A 21,486-nucleotide genomic window follows, 5' to 3' on the forward strand; every position below is an offset into this window, starting at 1 on the left:
TTGATCTCTCTGCTAATGGTGATGTTCAGGCTCATTATGAACACTTTAAGAGAATTATTGATTCGTGAACAGTATCAGAAAGGGAAACAGTTAAAATTGGACTCCTTTTTCAAGCGGAAAACCACTCCAAATCAATGGATTATTCACATCAACTGACACCGTTACCCCCCTTTTAGTCCGTTAATGAGAGGTCAATCTGTACAAGGATATACAAATTAACCACCGAACTGTCAACTAGAGTTTCGTAGGCTGCCGAATAAGACAAAAATTCTCAACATTACAAGGAAAGCAAAAGGCCTGAGTTGTATTGAGTAGGAGGGGAAGCACTTGTGATTGCCCAAAATTATCTCTATGCAGTGTTGAACGTGTCTATCATGAGACACAATAGGTAAAAGAAAATACCAGATATAGTAATAATGAAGAACCATCAAGACTAGATTTAATATTTACAACAGAACCTGAAATTGTGGATAAAATTGAATACAAGACACCATTTGGAAAGAGTGACCACATACTAATAGAGGTTGAACTAAAGGAGGAAATATATATAGAGAGAAATGAGAAATACAGAAAAGGAAGACTGATGTACAACAAAATGGGCTTTGGGAAGCTTAAGAAATTCTTTCAAAATGCAAATTGGGAAAACTTTTTCAAAGTGGAAGAGAAATGGATGCAATTTTATTTGTCCTGTTGAACAATGAAAGTTTAATGGATTTTTTTTTTTTTTTTTTTCTGATGGAGGTTCCTATGGTGAATAAATGTATCTGGCATTAGTCAGAAAACACTTGTTAGATTACAGCTGTCTCTAAATGTTCTTTACATGGTTAAAGAAGCCCAGTATAACTAGTATAGGTAAAGCAGAAGGAGCATGAAGTAAACAATATTTCTATGAGGATGTGAGATAACTGCATAACATGTTGAGATTGTTTGACATTAGTTTGTTGTTCTCAGACTGAGTTAGTTATATATGTATTACCTTTTATTATCATCATTTATATCATATAATGATAACAGTGATGATGGTGGTCAAATAATCATAATAGAAAATTAAATGATGAGTAATCATGAATCTTTGGACTTAATCCCTTCCTTATGGAAGAGAGGCCACAGGAATGAATAAGTAAATCTTGGTATGGAAAGTGTAAATTCTTCCAGACTCCCCAGAAATTAATAAATTTGTTCAACATTATTTACAACAGAATATGTAGAATATAATTTATTACATAATATATAGAATATCATTTAGAGTAAGGTGTGAACAGACATTTTCAAGGTTTAATAAGATCTGTCTCTATCTTTTTTTTCCAGAAATGATTCAAAAGAGGCAGCAACATAAAAAGAGTGTGTTACTTGTGTATTCAGTTACTTTTGCTGCCTACTTTGATTTCATAAAAGAGCTGGCAAACTACCTGCAGCAGAGATTTCAAATGCATATTCTGTATGTTGATAAGGACACTGCAGGACAGGTAAGATGCATCTTGTTACTATGGCATATTTTCATCAGTGTGACTTGGTGATTTTTCATCATGAGAGTTTCACATAATGAACTGCAAAAGGTAGTCTATAAATAAAATGCTCCCCCAGGCCTTGCAGTTAGCTTGGGGCATACCAGTCTGGTCTAGCACTAGTCCTTAGTCCCTGGGCCGATATACTAACAGATCTTCACACTAGTGAAGTTTCTCATGGTATGCCCACAACTGTGTGACACAAGATCAGATAGGTTCACTTAAGGAGGTTAGGTGTTGATGAATGGCCCCTGTATCTCCTTTCAATGAACTATTCATCCTTTTTCTTCCAAGAATTAACCTCCCACTCTCCTTTCTTCTATTGCAGTGCTCAGAGTTGATGGATTAGGACTTACCTGATCTTCCCAATTCATGGGTACCCTTTTCTTTCCCTCTTACTCAGGAAGTTATGGACCAAATCACCTAGACCTCTGAATTTGAAGCCTACTCAGTGGGTGATGCCCATCTGGCCACCAGTGAGGACTCAAAAGGCTCATTGGTAGATGACTGCAATGGGAGGGTGGATTGGGAGGTTTTATTCTTTTCTATCATCCTCAATGCACTCAAAGGGTAGCTGCATCAGCCCATCCTTTTTGGGACAAAAGCATAAGAGGAAAAAACTAATTGTTAAAGGCTCTACTCTCATTCAAGTCCCTTCAACAGTAAATAGTCATATGTACTTTTGAGATCTCACAATTCTGCTGGGACTATCTTCTCTACTGCCTGAGATGTCAGGTAGCTACAGTATCTTTATCCATGTACCTCCCTTATCAACATATCTGTATGATGATACCTGAACAGACTTATCACAAGTGTCACATAACATAAGTAAACAATTGATGAAGGAGCAGCAGCCCTCCACAACCCAAAGCTGCTCTGCTGCATTCCCACCCTGCTCCACAATGCCTCTCCATGAATGGAGTGAAGAGACCTTCTCTCAAACCTGGGAACAGCCTGTTATGAGAGCACAGTGACTATTGCTGACCTTCCCCTGAAGTAATTCCATTCTCTTGAAAAGGAAGAGTCCAAAAATCTTTAAGAAACCATCACATAGAAGATACACAACACTTTCTTTTGTGAAAACTATACTGTTCCTCTCCTGTCATCTATTCTGTTTCTCTTACTATTCTTTGGGGTGCTCAAAAGGCTAATACTTACATAGTTATTACGTTTGAGCTTGTTGGCTTTTCCCTTATTGTTGGCATTACGTATTCATTTTTCCAGTCCTGGGATACTCTCCTCTCCTAACATATATTACACACCTTTACCAACTATTCTCTCTCTATTTTTCTTTCTAACTGCCTTACCCTTCTTTTTAATCATCTCCATAGCCCTTACAATGCTCCATGTGTTTTTTATTCCACCTCTCCCAGGATTGACATTTCAAATTTTCCATCCTCACTTACGTGTAGCAGTTCATCTAAGTACAGGTAAACGTCGACTTACGATGGCATTAGGTTTCGATAGAGCCATCGTAAGACGATCTCATCGTAAGTCGATCCTCACTCTGTTCCGTGGTCACTGTACCTAGCCTACCTGTATATTAACCACCAGAGATACTGAATATAGCCTATTAAACATGTACAGTAGTTTATTTAATTATTTTCATCCTTTTTACCATATTCAAACACTATAATATGTATTTTCAGTACGGAACTTAAATCTCGCGGGCAGCAGCCAATGCCAGCCGTACGACGTGACGTAATAATACTCGCATCATAAAATATAGTCACCGCTTATATCGATCGTTCTCTCTTTCACCCGCGAATTTTGAAAACCACAAAGAATGAAACATTTGAGAGAATGTAAAAACACAGGGGCGACTACAATAAATATAATCAAGACGCCGATATGGCAGTGTCGCGAATCCACTTGCTCCTCATGACGCATACGTGTGCGGCACCGTATGGAAGGGGTTAAATTATCATATCGTCGTCGTCGTCGTCGTCATCGTAAAGTCGAACAATCGTAAGTCGCGGCCATCGTAAGTCGACGTTTACCTGTACTCTTTCCACCCTTTCATAACCTCTTTTTATTCTGTTACTCCTTATGAGTTCCTATCATTGATGTTACCCTCCATCTTTTCCTTTGGCATTTTTACTTTGTTCACCCCCCTTCCAAAACATTTTTTTTTTTTCTAAACCTTACAGATACCCTTTATCTCCACCTATCATCATTCTCATGTTTATATTTTTCTACTTCCTGTCCCATTTTATTCCTGGATTTATTAAGCTCCCTTTTATTTTATTCTGTTTTATTCTTCAGTGAGAGCTCATGTTCCCTTAATTTTACTTTCCACAGTTAATTTCAGTTCCTCACTCAAGTACTGGGTTCCCTTCCTTTTCTGTCCAGCCTTTCTTATACTATATGAGTTCTAAATCACCTCTTTCATAGCCACTTTTAAATATCCCACTCTTCTTCCAACTCTCCTGTTTCTATGCCTCCCCATGAATGGAATGAAGAGACCTTCTCCCAAACCTGCTATTTGTATTCCCTTGCTGCCTCATTTTTCTTCATATTCCCAACATATATATCAACTTTACTCTAAAAGAAAATAATGATGATAATATAATTACAAAGTGTGCATTTCCATATCACCTGTAGACCAGTAAGCAAGACTTAGCTGAGGTTTGTTATTGTGAAATAGAATAATATTACATGATAGAATAACATTATGGATGAGACAGACATATTAACAGATAGGAAAAATTATAAAAGAAGTGTGCATTATATAAGATTAGAATAATATAAACCTGCTATTGAGTGCCATCAGAGAAGTAAATTTTCAGCTGCAGTACATGGATTTTACAAGATAGGGTTTATTTCTGTAGTAACCAATTGTACCCCTTCCCCTGCCCCAACTTTGTCATTATTTACTTTAAGTTTTCATATCATTGATGCACACATCCTTTCTGCTGGTTTCACATCACTCTTAGACATTAATTACATTTGTAATGTTTCCCAAAGTAAATGAGAATGACTTGACAGAGATTTTAATGCTCTTTATCAAATCAGAGGGAGGAAAATCATGAATATTTAACAAAATTTTTTTTTAACCAAATCTTATGCATTAAAAAAATTTCAGTCACCTAGATAATTATTCAACACTTTCATTATGGTAAGAAAATAAGATACAATGTACACTGTTACCAAAGGCTTCTGTTTTCTGGAGAGGAGAGCACTTCAGTTGAGCATTGAGAGGGTAGGCCAAACACCAACATACAATGATGACTGGGTTTCATTTTCTGGGAGACCACTGCATGGGTGTTGAGGATCAGCAAGGGGCTGATATATAACAGTGACTAGGTTTTAGTCACTTCTAGGGAGACCACTGTTATGGGTATTGAAGATTGGTTGATATGTGACAGTGACTAGGTTTTAGTCACTTCCTGGGAGGTCACTGTATGGACATTGAGGATCAGTAAGGGGCCAATATATGATGGTGACTAGGTTTTAGTCACTTCCTGGGAGACCACTGCATGGGCATTGAGGATTGGCAAGGGGCCAATATACAATGATGACTTTATGTTTTAATCACTTCCTAGGAGACTACTGCTGGGGAGTTGAGAATTGGCAAGGTGGGCAGATATAAGATACAAAGTTTCAAATGCATTTTTAGCTGTAAGGTGGTAATTAGGGGGGTTAAGTGTTGGGCATTGAAGAGAGGGGTAGGGAAGGGGAGTTATTATGGGTAGTGAAAGGTGGATGGAGGCAAATCACACATATGTACAAGATGGCGTCCTTATGTATCCATACATCTGATCATCACTCCCAGAAATCCCAGACAAATTAAAACAAAAAATGAGTGTGAAAAATGTGGGCATGACACCTCCCTTCTATGGGGAACAAAAATTTCACATCACTGTATAAAAGATCCTTATTTTTTACTGAATGATGCTCCATAGGAGAACCTTTTCTAGATCTGAGGGGGGAAATTGATTCTTAGGTTGTGCTCTGACCATTTCTTTTGTGGATGGCACCTGTTGGGTCCACTAATATACTACATACTTTGGGTGGTCATTTCTTTATTTTTGACCTTGGTATTGATGGAGCTCCCCAATTGGTCTCAGTCCCTGGCTGGCTGACATGGTCACTACAACCAGGTTAAACCTGGACTCTCATTGTAGAGTTTACCCCAAAAAGGATCTTCCCAGACACTTCCTTTCATTCACCTTACATATTTGTTACATTCTACCTTCTGCTGCCCAGGTTCCAATTTTTGGTAAATTTTGGATTACCAGTCAGGTCCTAAAGTCGCTGTCCCCAACCAAGTATGTTGGTAGTAAGGTGAGCAGGCATGCATGACCTGTACTCAAATTAAAGAGCCCTTTTTCATGAAACACTGAATGGGGCTGCATCCATAACCTCAAACTGGATCACCCATTATACTAACAATGCTGCGGTATTCACAACATACCACCTCTGTTTAGTTCCACTCAGGTCTGGATAAGTACTCCTGCCTTCCCTTTACTCAACATTATGGATGTTCCCTCACACAATTCTGCAAAACTTTTGCAGGAAGCAATACAGTGTTCTTTTGCATAGTTTAAAAAAAGAAACTAAACATTCTCATACATACATACATATACCAAGGCTTTTTCCCCCTTCCAAGGGAGGTAGCCAAAAAGGGAAAGGCATAAAAACACTCCCACCCATTTCATCCCTAAATACACTCCACACCCCTCCCACCCTTCCTCTCATCTGAGCACCTCCTGGATGACGGGTCATCCCTGCACCCTGCCCACCGCCCTGGGTCAGAAGCAGTGTCGCAAGACACAGTACATCCACAGCAAGGCCGCTTCATTTAATCGGCGACCCCCCCTCTCCGTCCCCCTTTGCATATAAGGCGAGGACGGGGAGAAATCCCTTCGGGCTGCGTCAAAATTTACTCACACATACTACCCCACCCCCCACTTCCCCGCCCATTCCTCCTCATGCAGTCACAACATCATCCATATACAACCATTCTCCACTCACCTCTGTCTTCCGTCCTCTCCCTTCCTTCCTCAACAGACATTCCCCTCTTCCCCAAAGCCCCCTTCACCCCATCCATCCACCTCATCCTAGGACGTCCCCTCATGTTCACTCCCTCCACATCTGCCTTCCATACCTCTTTTACTAGTCTTTCTTCACTCATTCTTTCCATGTGTCCAAACCATCCTAATATTCTTTCATCAACCCTATCTCCCAAATCCTTTTTCACCCCTGTTCTCCTCCTCACCTCCTCATTTCTCACTCTATCTAGCCTAGTAACCCCCACCATACTTCTCAGACACCTCATCTCAAACACATTCAAACTCCTTCTCTCTTCTTCTCTTATGTTCCACGTTTCTGCCCCATACAGTGCTGTTGGCACAATCACTCCTTCATACAGTCTCCTCTTCGCATCCATTCCCAAATGTCTATTCCTCATTACACTCTTTAAACCACCAAGGCATTTACTCGCTTCTCTCAATCTACATTCTACCTCCACCTTCACTCCACCTTTTCCTGCTACACTTGCACCCAAGTATCTAAAACTATCCACTTCCTCCAGTCGCTCTCCCTTAATGTTCACTTCCAGTCTACTGCCACTTTCACCCCTTGTACATCTCATCACCTTACTTTTACCCACATTTATCTTTAGCTTTCTTCTATCACATACTCTCCCAAACTCTGCCACCAGCTTCCTCAATCCCTCCTCTGACCCTGCCACAAGCGCAGTGTCGTCCGCAAACAACAGCTGGCTCACCTCCCACTTTTCTCCATTTTCTTTAAACATCTCCAATCCCTGACTCACTACCCTAGCATTCACCTCTCGCACCACCCCATCCATGTATAAGTTGAACAGCCAGGGCGACATAACGCATCCTTGACGAAGTCCCACCTTTACTTCAAACCACTCACTCTCTCCATTTCTAATCCTAACACATGCTCTACTACTCTCATAAAAACTCTTGACAGCTCCCAAAAGCTTTCCTCCTATCCCATAAATCTGCATAACCTCCCACAGTGCCTTTCTGTCTACCCTATCATAAGCCTTTTCCAGATCCATGAAAGCTCAAAAAACATCCTTCCCCTTTCCTATAGCTTTCTCACATATCTGTCTTACCACAAAGATCTGATCTACACAACCTCTACCCGTCCTAAATCCACACTGTTCCTCACCAATTACTCCCTCTGTTCCTCTCCTAATCCTCTCAATTAAGATCCTCCCATAAGCCTTCCCTACTACACTCAACAGGCTAATCCCTCTGAAATTACTACATTCACACTTGTCCCCTTTTCCCTTGTAAAGAGGAACTATACAGGCACTACTCCAGTCCTCCGGTACTCTACCCTCTCTCCAGCAAACATTAAATAACCTCACCAACCAGTCCACCATCACTGCACCTCCCTTTTTCAGACATTCTGCATGACATCCATCCAGACCAGGTGCCTTACCTGCTTTCATCATCTTTACAGCTGCCTTCACCTCATCCTTCCTTATTTCTCTTCCATTCTCCTCACTCATCACTCTCATTTTCTTCGCATTTCCCACTGCAGCTATCTTTCCTTCCCTATCCTACATTGTATAATCTACATAAATTTAGCACTCGTCAATTGGCCTATGTGGTGTTCAGATCACATGGGGTGGTAACTGTTCATCTGTTGGGTCTGGCTCAAATTCACTCACTAGGGGTTCCAGTAGCCAATTCTCACTGCCATAATATGGTCTTATTTAATTGGCCACCCTTTGGGTTTTTTCCTGTGAACACATTTTCCACTATATAAACACTGTTACTGGTTAAGGCTTCAATTATCCGCTAGGGGCAGTCCCATTTTACATTCAGTTTGTGGCAGGTATCTGGTAATGTGGTCTCTTTTCTGACCCAAACTAAAGCACCAATGGACACACTTTGACTTCTGGTTTGCTACTTCCCAATATCATTGGGTCATTTTCATGGATAGATTGTCCTTTTCACCCTTGATACTGGGTAGTGCATTACCAACCAGACATGGAGGATCTTGAGAAGAATGCAAAGTAGGGTTGCTGTCTGGTTGAGGCGTGGATTGTTTGGTTCATGATGACTTGGCACAACTGTAATAGCAGCAGCCAGTGCATGGGATGGCCCTGACATAGAATGGTGAGGATGGTCTTGAGGGTCTGGTTGTAACCGTTAAATAGGTTTGTTGGTTACGTAAGGAGGACTTAATGCGGGCAAGATAAACTCCAAAACGGGAGTTTTCTTCTATTTAATAACAATTGAGGCAAATCTGGTTACAAATATGATAAGGTACAAATGGGCCCTGTGGGCAGATTACAGTATGTGCCAGGCCTTGACCTAGGGCACAACTGGCTGGCAGCCTGTTCGGTCTGCCTAGCTCTGGCGTCTGGCCGGTAGGCTCTTGACCTACCCAGCTCTGATGACTGGCCGGTAGGCTCTACGCCTACCTAGCTCTGGCCACGTGACATGGGTGTTATAGGTTATATAGGGGGGTTAGTAAAGGCGTTAGTCTCGCTATTCTATGTATTGGGGTCAGTTTTATATATGAGGGTTAGTCCTATACTTGGTGGATGTTGTTACCCCTTCCATACGGTGCCACACACGTAGGCGTCATGAGGAGCAAGTGGATTCGCGACGCTGCCATATCGGCGTCTTGATTATATTTATTGTAGTCGCCCCTGTGTTTTTACATTCTCCCAAATGCGCCCTGAATCCCATTCTCTGTGGTTTTCAAAATTCGCGGGTGAAAGAGAGAACGATCGATATAAGCGGCGACTATATTTTATGATGCGAATATTATTACGTTACGTCATACGGCTGGCATTGGCTGCTGCCCGCGAGATTTAAGTCCCGTACTGAAGTGGTTAAGTATATTATATTTATATTAGTTTATGTATAATATAATAGGGCAGTTTATAATAAAGGATTTTAATAGGTTAGTCTGGTGACATTGGGTATCTATATCTTGTATGTCTTGAAATGTGCTGCATTAGGTGTATGTTGTGGGAAATGCAAGGTAAGCAAGAGGGGGAGTCTTGCTATGTTGCAAGCATGTGGATCACGTGCATGCTGGGTGATGGTTAGTAATGGTTACACTGGTGCATCTGCTCTGTCATTCCATTTCCTTGTGGGTGATGCAGAGTGGTGTAGTGGATTATGATATTCTGCCAACTCCCTCCAAACTGGGTCCACTCACTGCTTTTGTTTATAGTTAACTGATCATGTCCTTATCTGGTAGTCTCAGGATTTTGGGTTATGATTCTGACTTGTCATGATAAGTGGTCTATTACTAAGTTATCCTTTCCCATAGCATACTGTGTCTCATAATTATATTCCCACATTTCTAGAATCCACCTATTCATCCTGGAAGACTTTGTTTTCCTCTTAAAGATACTAGTGAGAGGTTGATGGTCAGTGATCATGTTAATTTTAGTTCCCCAAAGATAATGATGGAAGTATCGGCATGTAAGAACAATCACCAGAGCCTCATTTTTGTCTGTTGTTGAACAGTGGGTTTCATATGGGTTTAATTTCTTTGAGAAATAACCAATAGGTTTATTACTGCCATCAGTCTGACTTAAGACTCCCTCTACATGGTACTGCTGGCACCAATTGTAAGGATGAATGATTGATTGACCTGGGCTTTCACAAGAACAGGAGTATTGATTAAGCACCCCTAAAATTTTTCAAATGCAATTTGGCAATTATTGCTCCAAACGAAAGCGGTGTTTGGTTGTAAGATTGGTTAGGGGAGTTGCAATTTTGGCAAAATATAGTATGTGTTTCCTGTGGAATCCACACATCCCCATGAATCTCCTTACCTCTTTCACAGTTGTGGGGTCCTTCATTTTCATTATTGTATCTATATTCTCAGGGAGGGTTTGCTACTTTCTCCTGAGATTTTATGGCTTAAGAAAGTTACTTCTTTTAACCCAAAAGTATATTTGCTAAGGTTTAACTTTAGCCCATATTTTTTTGTCAAGAGTGTGAATAATTCTTCCAACTGTTGTAGGAGTTCTGCAAAGTTGGGGGGCCTGAGTACAAGATCATCTAGATAGTTTTTCACCCAGCCCTTTTACAAAAAGGGGCTAACACTGAGGCTATATGCTGAGAGTAAATAGCAGGGGAACAGAGTCTGAAAGGTAGTCTGCAAAATCTATTCAGGAACACTCCATCATTGAGGGTGGTGAGGTACCAACTGTCTTCATCAAGTAAAATTTGGAAGTATGCCTCTTGCATGTCCTATGTTATGTGATATTTATGTCCTGCAGCTTGTTCTACTAATTCCTCAAGACAGGGAAGAGGGTACATATCAGTTGCAAGATGCTTATTGACATGCCAGTAGTCAAGACACATTTGCTTACTACCATCTGGCTTGTTTACTACAACTACATGATAGGTGACAACCAGGCCATTATGGATCATTCTATGATTTTTCTGCTCCATGTTGTGTAACATGTCAGCAATGATATCCTTTGTTCTGAATATCGGTACGTAGGCACACAACTAGGTTGCAGGTCAGTAACTTTAATATGTACTGGAGGACCTTCAATTAACCCTAGTTCTATGTCTTCTAAAATAAAAAGAGTCATGTTGGAGAATGAGTTTTCCAATCCTGCCTGTTCAGTTTTTGAGAGATAAGCTTAATTTTGTTCTAAAATATTCTGACTTCGTGACCCTTCATTTTTTATTTGATGTTGGTATGGGAGTAGTTCATTGTGAATATGCTGGGTGGTACTCTGAGTGAGGATGAGTCCTCAATCTGCACATATGACCTGATAATAGTCCCTTTTTGATAAGTTTTTGATTTCTTAGTGTGATTTATGAGAGGAAGGTGAATGTGGTTCTCTTCATTTATATTTACCAGGTAAGGATGACCATTTTGGCCAAATTTAGGTTGCAGCTATACAATGAGTGTAACTTTTGGTACCTGCTATTAGAATGGGTACAAATCTAGATTGATAAGGATCGAGCATTACCGATGTGATGAGATTAATTTGAGTAGTTCCTGGAGGTCTCATTCAGCAATACTGGACTTTAGCTTACACTACATACATTGTTACATTGTTTTGGAACATTGCACCCTAATAAGACGTCAATGGATATATAGGAGTTTTGTACTATGGGAAACCATTGTTGATTATTTTTTTTTTTTTTTTCATTCCCTATACTAATCATATACTAATCATTGTTTTTATCATCCCCAAAATCCTTAGGGTAACCTGTAACTCCCTATACTGTAGTTTAGGAGGGTTATGACTGTAGTTAATCTCACCTTTAACCCCTTCGATATGATGACGCCTATGTAGGCGTCATGAGGAGCAAGTGGGTACGCAAGGATGCCGATGTCGGCGTCTTGATTATATTTATTGTAGTTGTACCTGCGTGACCCCCATACTCTGTAAACTGGCTTCATCATATTTTCTATGGTTATCAAAATTCATGGGTGAAAGAGAGAACGAGCAATACAGCGGTGACTTTATTTTTTATAATGCGAGTATTATGACGCAACATTGCACGTCTGGCAGCTAATCCTGCCCGCGAGATTTTGGCCTGGAGTGAAGGGTTTAATCTTGCTGGTAGTCTTCTCTGAAGTGAGTGTGTAACAGCTGCCAGTGTCCATTAATGGTTCCACTAGTTTATCTCCTATCATTACATTTATTGTAGGCAAGGTATGGCCACCAGCTATAGTCACAACTTTCTTTCCTGGTTCCTTTGAGGAAGGAGGTTAGTATGGGCTGGACATTGACTGTTTCCATGTTGACAACCGGGTTGTTTACAGTCAAAGCAATGACCAGCTGAAGGTTTGCTCTAGCATTTTCACAACATGTGAGTGTTGGACTGACAGTACTCACAACACAGTTGGCAACTGGGTGGTTCACTCCAACAATGGTGCTGGCCCCTCCTCTGGTTCAGTCTGAGCTCCAAGTCCTGAATTTGTCCCCTATGTCTTCTTGATTCCCCATCCTCTGTTTGGGTCTCCCCCATGGGTTGATCATTCTTTACCATTTTTTCCTCTTGAGTTTTACATGTTACAATAAGTTGAAGTTTTGGTATGTGGGTTCAGACACATTTTTATCTATAAGGTGGTAGTTAGGGATTGAAGAGAGGGGGGTTAGAAAGAGGAGTTATTATGAACATTGAAGGGTAGACAGAGATGAAGTCTGCATATGTACAAGGTGGCATCCTTATGTGTTCATACATGTGATTATCGTTCCCAGAAATTGCAGATAAATTAGAACAAAAAAATTATAAAAAATGTGGACATTACAATGACTACTTGTATGATGTTCACCATACCAGGCTTTATACTGAAAACCTTTCCTTACAGGATCCTTCTTTGTGGATAGAGGAAACAATACACATATCGTCTAAAGTATTGTTCCTTGTGTCGGACTCATCACAAGGAGCTGTGACTCCCATCAGAAACCAGTGGGATTTTGCTTTGTCAGTCTACAATGAATTTTACTGCAAAGATGATTTATATCACAACAAATTTGCTGTTGTAACATTTCCCTTTTCTGCTTTTGTTCCAGCACAGGTGAGTTTATATATTATTATTTTTTCTTTTTTTTTATTGCTTAAATCAACTCATATTATGTAAAACCAACAAATCTTGCTTATTTTTTATTCACCTTAGCCTAGAAGTGGAGAAACTGAGTAGATTTTTTTAGATATACGTGCAAAAGTTGGGTAGAACATCTGTAGACTTTCTTTCGCTCCTCACACGGGTTGAACAAGGTTGCAATTTTTTTCAGGGATGCTTCGTTAGAATTTTAGAGAATGAAGGAATTTGACATTTATGATGTTTCGAGTCAATGTATAGTTGCCCATAATAGTCTGACACTTACGGAAAACGTGTTTATAAATATTTTTTGTGGATTTTTTGGCAAATATTTATCACTTTGTTATGTGGTAAATTGATTCTTCAGTATCTTTTTTTTTTTTATAATTTCATGGAGGATAGGTGATGTGGTGTTTCTTATTATTTTAGCAAATGTTTTAGTAAGCATCCATCACACCATTATTGCCCAGGTACATTTGGTATTACGCATTTATTACAAAAATTGGCAGTGCAAAATTACCAGTTCTATATGTCTGAATACATAGTAAATAGTACCTGCCTAACTGTCAAAGTGCAACTTCACCTCCTCATACTTCGTTTTGTACACCAGAATCACCTAAATTACGTCTTAAAGGCTGATTTTATACTCAAGTTACCCCTGAAAAATTGCTGCCTGGGTTGCCAGTTTTGTCAATAAATAAATAAAATTTAGGTGCCTTTTTTAGCCAATGGATAGGGCTACTTAGTCATTACCACAGATTTGACCCTCAACGTAATGCCTATTTTTGGCGATTTTTTTTTAAATTGCTGCATATGATGTAGGCTGCTGAAGCTCAATCTATAAAACAATTGCGGCATATGACGTATGCACTGATGTTGTACGGGTTAAGAAAGGAGAGAATTGGTGAGAAGGGGAAGACAAGACTGAAAATTAAGCCAGATGTTCACAGGGTAAGAGATTAAGATCAAAGATATTTTGAGATGTTTATATAGTCATAAGTCTTTCTGATTATGAGTAATGAGGAAAATTGAATTCCCTTCCTGAAAAATATTTAATTTGGCCCTGCACAATCAGCCACTCAGTAAATTACACTCGCATGGCATCATAGGTATTTATAATTGGATCAAAGTTTGATTAATTGAAAGAAAATGGGTTGCTATTAATGGAAAATCATCCAACTGGTGAGTGTGATATAGTGAGCAGTGTTCCCCAGGGACTTGGCTGGTTCTGTATTTGACTCATGTAAATTATATGGATAGTTGAGTGGAACATTGATAAGTATATATTTTTGCATATTGACAAATGTGAAGATTATATCATAAATGGTAACCAGCTTCAGAAATTATATAACAAAGGCTTTTTTCCAACTTATAAGGGAGGTAGCCAAAATACAAAGGCATAAAAACCACTCCCACCCATTCCATCCCTATCATACTCCACTCCCCTCCACCCTTTTCCCTCCCTCTTATCTTGGCACCTCCTGGATGATGGGTCATTCTTGCATCTTGCCCCCTGCCTGGGTCCTCATGCAGAAAATGAGAAGACAGGGAGAAATCCCTTTGGGTTGCATCAAATTAATTTTCACACATGTTCCCTCACCCCCCATCCCCCACCCATTCCACCTCATGCATCACATCATCATCTATATACAACCATTATCCATTCACCCCTGTCTTCTGTCCTCTCCTGTCCTTCCTCAACAGACATTCCCCTCTTTCCCAAAGCCCCTTTTACCCTATCCATCCATGTCATCCTATGTCGACCCCTCATTTTCACTCCTTCCACATCTGCTTTTCACACTGCTTTTACTAATCTTTCTTTATTCATTCTTTCCATGTGTCCAAACCATCCCAATACTCTTTCATCAACTCTATCTCCCAACTCCCTTTCCATCCCTGTTCTCCTCACCTCATTTCTCACTCTATCAAACCTAGTAACCCTATCATACTTCTCAGGCACCTCATCTCAAACATGTTCAAACTCCTCTCTTCCTCCCTTATGTTCCATGTTTCTGCCCCATACAGTGCTGTTGACACAATCACTCCTTCATACAATCTCCTCTTAGCATCCATTTGCAGATGTCTATTTCTCATTACGCTTTTTAATCCACCAAGGCATTTACTCTCTTCTCTCAATCTACATTCTACCTCCACCTCCACTACTCCCTTGCCTACCACATTTACACCCAAGTATCTAAAACTATGCACTTCCTCCAGTCGTTCTCCCTTAATACTCACTTCCAGTCTGCTGCCGCTTTCACCCCTTGTGCATCTCATCACCTTACTTTTACCCACATTTATCTTCAACTTCCTTCTTTCACACACATTTCCAAACTGTCACTAACTTCCTCAATCCCTCCTCTGATCCTGCTACAAGCACAGTGTTGTCCTCAAACAATAGCTAGCTTATCTCCCACTTTTCTCCATTTTCTTTAACCATCTCCAATCCCTGACCCACCACTCTTGCATTTACCCCGTGCACCACCCCATCCATGTATTAATTGAACAGCCAGGGTGACATATCAAATCCCTGACAAAGCTCCACCTTTACCTCAAACCACTCACACTCTCCATTTTTAATCCTAACACAAGCTCTACTACTATTGTAAAAACTCTTGATAGCTCCTAGAAGCTTTCCTTCTATCCCATATATCTGCAAAACCTTCCACAGTGCCTTCCTGTCTACCCAGTCATAAGCCTTTTCCAGATCCATAAAAGCCCAAAAAACATCCTCCCCCTTTCCTATAGCTTTCTCACATATCTGTCTTACCACAAAAATCTGATTTATGCAACCTCTACCTGTCCTAAACCCACACTGTTCCTCACCAATTACTCCCTCTGTTCTTCTCCTAATCCACCCAATCAAGACCCTCCCAGAAGCCTTCCCAACTACACTTAACAAGCTGATCCCTCTAAAACTACTACACTCACACTTGTCCCCCTTTCCCTTGTAAAGTGGAACTATACAGGCACTCTTTCAGTCCTCTGGCACTCTACCCTCTCTTAAACAAACATTAAATAACCTCACCAGCCAGTCCACCATCATTGTACCTCCTTTCTTTAGACATTCTGCATGACATTTATCCAGACCAGGTGCCTTACTTGCTCTTACCATCTTAACAACTGCCTTCACTTCATCCTTCCTTAATTGTCCTCCATTTTCCTCACTCATCATGGTCATTTTCTTAGTGCTTCCCACTGCAACAACCTTTCCCTCCCTATCCTCCTTCACATTTAGCAACTCATTAAAATACTCTGCCCATCTTCCTCTTACTGCCTTCTCTTGTATTATCATCTCTCCATCTGCACCTTTTACCTTTTCTTCTTTAATTGATTTGCCTCCTCTTCCACTCTTAATTTCTTTCCAAAACCACTTTTTAGTACTTTCAAAATTTTCTGTCATACTCTTACCCCATTTCACATCTGCTCTCCCCTTTGCCTCCTTTATCTTATGCTTTACTTTTCTTTTCTTTGTACCTGTCATATGATTCCTTCATCCTATTTTGTAACCAATCTGTGAAAGCTCGCTTCTCTTCTACAACCTTCTTTGTTTCCTCATCCCACCACTCACTACCCTTCCTTCTATTTCCTCCCATCCTCCTTGTTCCATACACCATCTTTGCACACCTTATGACTCTCTCTTTGAACCATCCCCATTCCTTCTCCACTCCTAGTTGTACTCTATCCTTCACTTCCTCCCATTCCTCTCTCAGCTTCTTCTTGTACTCCTCCTTTTCTTTCTCATTTAAGCAGTTCACTCTAAGCAACTCCCTACCTTTTGTCCTTTTACTCTTTCTCCATCTATCCTCCATTCTAAACTTACCTTCTTCCAAAAAATGATCCAATATTCCCCCACTCTCTCCCCTTAGAACATGTATATCCTTAACTCTTCCTATTATACTCCCATCTACCACTACATTTTCTATTAATGCTCTATCTACCACCCTTCCATCCACCACCCTCTCCCATGTGTACTTATGCTTGACTTTCTTCCTAAACACTGTATTTGCTATCATCAACTCTCTAGACATCTTCACCATTAACTCTCCACTACAATTCTTTCCCAGAACTCCACACTTCCCAACCACTCCATTTATTGGTTCGTTTCCTACCCTAGCATTAAGATCTCCCAAAACTACTACACTCTATGCACTCATTTAAATCTATCCAAAAAGCCTCCCTTTCTACACTCTTCTCACTACCAGGCCCATATGCACTTGCAAAAACCCACATCTCCTTTCCAAGTTTCACCTTCATCCACATTATCCTTGAAGAAACTTCCTTCCACTCCACTACATGTTTACCTATCTCTCCACTTATTAGTATAGCCACCCCTTCTCTCCCTCGCCCTCTCTTCACTCCTTAGAACCTCCCAACTACAATCCCAAACTCACACTCACCCCTCCCTCTCAACTTAGTTTCACTCAAAGCCAACACAAACATACTGCCTATCTCTTCCCTTTTACTCTCATCTGTACTACATCCACGCACATGAAAAGACCCAAACCTTAGGGGACTGGTTGGAAAACTCCTAGACCCTCTTATTCCTTTACTTTTTTTAGGAATGTCCCCTGTGGGGCTACAGGGAGGATACCTAGTCCCAATCCCGGTCCTGTTTTTCTCGCCTCTTACGATTCAAGGGGGAAGACTTGGTGGCAGCTTTCTGTCACCCACCACAGGGTGGGCAAAAAAAAGGAAATGAATATTCTGAGAAATGGTACAGGACAGCAACAAGAGGTTGGGGGACAGCATAATGGAGGGACAGTCGCATTATAATAAAAATGTCATAATTTCTCTGTGAACAGTCCTCTATCACAGACAAAATGATGTGTAGCTCTGGTCCATAGGGTGTCCAATATAGACCCTAAAGTATCAACTGCATGCTACTTTGCCACAATAACATGCAGCCAATACCCCAAATACAGGTAGTCGTCGACTTACGACCTATGCGACTTACGACTGATCGACTTTACGACCATGAGATAGTGTGATAATATTTAACATTTAATAGAGTAATAGAATTGCAATGTTACACCTGGCAATGCAGTACAATTACTCTGCACACCGCGAGACGCGAGTATGATAGTTTTGGCAGGCTGCCGGCAGCGTCAGCATCACAGCCAGCTAAATATTCTTTCATTTTGTTTGTTTGAAGTAAAATGTTTCCTAATTTTGCATTGCATTTTGTATTTTTATGTTTTGCAATTGATAAAATGTAACGATAAAACTTTTTTTTATGCCTAGGCTAGTTTGTTGTCGATAACAATATGTTCGGTACAGTACGTAAACTAAAAGAATGTGTTTTGAAATAAAAAAATTCCTAATTTTCCCTTGTATTTTGTATTTTTAAATGTTTTGCAATTAATGAAATGTAACAGTAAAACTCTTTTTCATGCCTAGTCTGTTATTGATAACAATATGTTTGGTACAGCATTTTGTATTTTTATGTTTTGCAATTAATAAAATGTAACACTTTGTTTATGCCTAGTCTGTTGTCGATAACAATATTTTCAGTACAGTACGTAAACAAAAAGAATGTGTTTTAAGATAAAAAAAATTCCTAATTTTGCTTTGTAATGATTTTAATGTAACCGACAAAAAGTATTTGTAGATCAAAGATGACAGGACTTTATTCAGTATGCGTAGGCCTAGGCTATGTTTCCTAACGAAAATTATAAAAAAGTTAATGAATGTTAAACAACGTAGCTCAAAGATAATAAGATTTTATTCAGTATGCATACGTTTCCTAAAGAAAGTCTGATGGTATTAAATATCATAGGTCAAAGATGATAGGATTTTATTCAGTATGCTTAGGCCTAGGCTACATTTCCCAAAGAAAATCAGATAAAATTATAAAAAGGTTGAAAAATACTATACAACATAGGTAAAAGATGCTAAGATTATTTCAGTATGCTAAATATACAATATACATATAGAGTAAAAAAAATAATATTTAAAGGGTAATATATATATATATATATATATATATATATATAAAGGGTAATATATACTGTATATATATAAAGTCCGACTTGCGTCCAGATCGGCTTACAACCTGTCTGTCGGAACCGAACTCTGTCCTAAGTCGACGACTATCTGTATAAGCCCCCCCCCCCCCAAAAAAAAAAAATACCACACCTGCTAAGAACTACACAGGCACACCTGCACTCTGGACACCATCCAGCATTGAAACAGTCTGTCTATATACCAAGAGCTTTTTCCCCCTTATAATGGAAGTAGTTAAGTCAGAGGCACTAATTACCTATTCCCACCCATTTCACTCCCCTCCACCACCCTTTCCACCCCTCCCATCTCAGCTCCTCATGGATGACATTGAAACAGTATCAACATAGAACAGGTATGGCCAAATTCAAACTACCCCATATACAACCACCACACAGAGAACACAGAAAACCTTGCACTACAATGCCCTTCATTAACAATCCCAGGACAACAATGCAATATATCCTCCCTGAGTGACTTATGGACCCACCCAGGTGCTATTGCTGGTTACCTGAAGATTATAGGTCTTTTGCAAAAGAGACCAGGGGCAAAGGATTGATTGATTGATTGATATATCTGTCCTGGATGAGAAACCACTAAATGAACTTGCTTCACATGGAATAAGAGGTAACCTGCAAAGCTGGATTAAAAATTTATTGAGCATTCATAAACTGTGAATTGTTTGGATAGTGATGCCAAAATATTGATAAACTCTTTGTCAGTTTAAAATGCATCTTCATTTGGGCATGGGACATGTCATACCATATCTGCCACAAAGTACTATAAGTATTTTAGTATTTTCTGAAAAAGAAAAGAGGAGGCTCCTCTTTTGATTTATGTGGCTTTTAATCTCAATAAAAGATACTTATGCCTTTTATATTGCAATATCTGATATGTCTTCTGTCAACTATAAATACTAAGAGCAGTTCAGTCTTTCCTAGAAAAAGTGAGAACACTAAGTTCAACATATACTAGTGAATTGCCTTCTCTGACTTTTCAGATTCACCACCTAAGAAGGTTCTATTTGATGGATGAGTTGAGTTTGCTTGTTACTTGGATACACAATGGCTCTATTTTGGAAAAATACCTACTGTTGGAACCTCTGGTTTCTATCTTAAAACCCATTAAGACAGAAAGAAATCGGCTCAAGTCCATGGTGACTATCATAACAAGGGAAGTGAAATCCATGTCAGACACCACATCTTTTACTGATATTACTACCATAACCAGTCCAGTTAACCAGAAAAATGATCAGTGTCAAGAAGTGGAATGTAATGGGAACATCAAAGCACAACTCTCTTATGATGGTTGCAATACAAGTGAGTCATCTGTTGGTTCAGAGGCCAAATTTGAACCCATAGAGGATGTATTTGATGAGGCAATACCAAGACCACAATTTCTTCCCATCTTTGGTGACGAACCTCATGTGCATTGTGCAACAAAAAGTGTTGACATAGATCCTGCCTTAAGAGATGCTTTTTTTGGTATATGATAAATTCTAGATATATACATAATATATTTATGTTCCAGATACACATTTTTTCAGTAGGCCATAAGAAAAATTTTAGTTTAATAATATCTAGTCCTTTCATGTGCATGAACAAACCAGTGCAAATTTTTTGTTTTGTAAGAGGTCATTTACATGATTTTAAGCATTTCTGTTTTGGCATAGTAATGACTTGGAATGTTGCTTTTGTGGTCACAAGGGTCATTTAGAACAAAAATTGTAGATTTAAGCAAAACAATTCATACAAACCAAATAATAGTTTGATGCAAAATAGCTCTTAAGAGTTTTAAGAATAAAAATGTAAAATCAATTTCAGAACCTGAACCAGCACATAAAAATGAGTTAGAGCACCAATGTGGTGCTTATAATGTTATTGATAAAAACATGTTGCTGAAACTTTCTTGTAATTGTATAAAATCTCTTAAACCAGAAATGTACAAGTTTGTGTTAAATGATAAATCTATACCTTTAGAGATAGATTTTGGTTTATGTGTTTCACTGTCTGGTGAAAATTGGCTAAAAGTACTAAATGTTAAAATGACTCCATCCTGCTTATGGAGGACATCAAATAAATGTAAAGGGTCAAGTTGATCTTGTAGTAAGATTTAACAAATATAGTACAAAGCATAGATTTTTTGTTACTGATTCACACTGTAGATTTTTGTGGTAGAGACCTAGTGAACAAAGTAAGCATTAAAATCACAGGTCTAGATGAAGCTTTGAAAGTGAAATCAGTAAATAGAATGAATGTTTCTGATAATTCTAAACTTTTGGTTATAAAAATGAATGAAGATTTAACTGAAACACAATGGCAAAAGCCGACAAGACTGTGAGAATCAACACCGTATGAGATCGAAACCTTTATTGGTACCAATAAAGGTTTCGATCTCACACGGTGTTGATTCTCAAGATTTAACTATTAAAGGAGTTGAAACTAAA

The 21,486-nt window shown here is 39.3% G+C and overlaps 1 protein-coding gene across 1 annotated transcript in view; it reads left to right on the top strand.

Annotated features, from left to right (window-relative positions):
• LOC143037731 (uncharacterized) overlaps positions 1-20,532 on the top strand; it is an 86,102-nt gene extending 65,570 nt beyond the window's left edge. Inside the window, exons 8-10 of the mRNA XM_076206278.1 lie at positions 1,309-1,466; positions 12,804-13,013; positions 20,041-20,532. Coding sequence (XP_076062393.1) covers positions 1,309-1,466; positions 12,804-13,013; positions 20,041-20,532 — 860 coding nt within the window. The remainder of the gene's footprint in view (positions 1-1,308; positions 1,467-12,803; positions 13,014-20,040) is intronic.
• Positions 20,533-21,486: the final 954 nt, after the last annotated feature.

The sequence above is a fragment of the Oratosquilla oratoria genome, chromosome 23 (assembly GCF_046742065.1).
Source record: "Oratosquilla oratoria isolate Oo_2021 chromosome 23, ASM4674206v1, whole genome shotgun sequence".
Lineage (NCBI taxonomy): Eukaryota > Metazoa > Arthropoda > Malacostraca > Stomatopoda > Squillidae > Oratosquilla > Oratosquilla oratoria.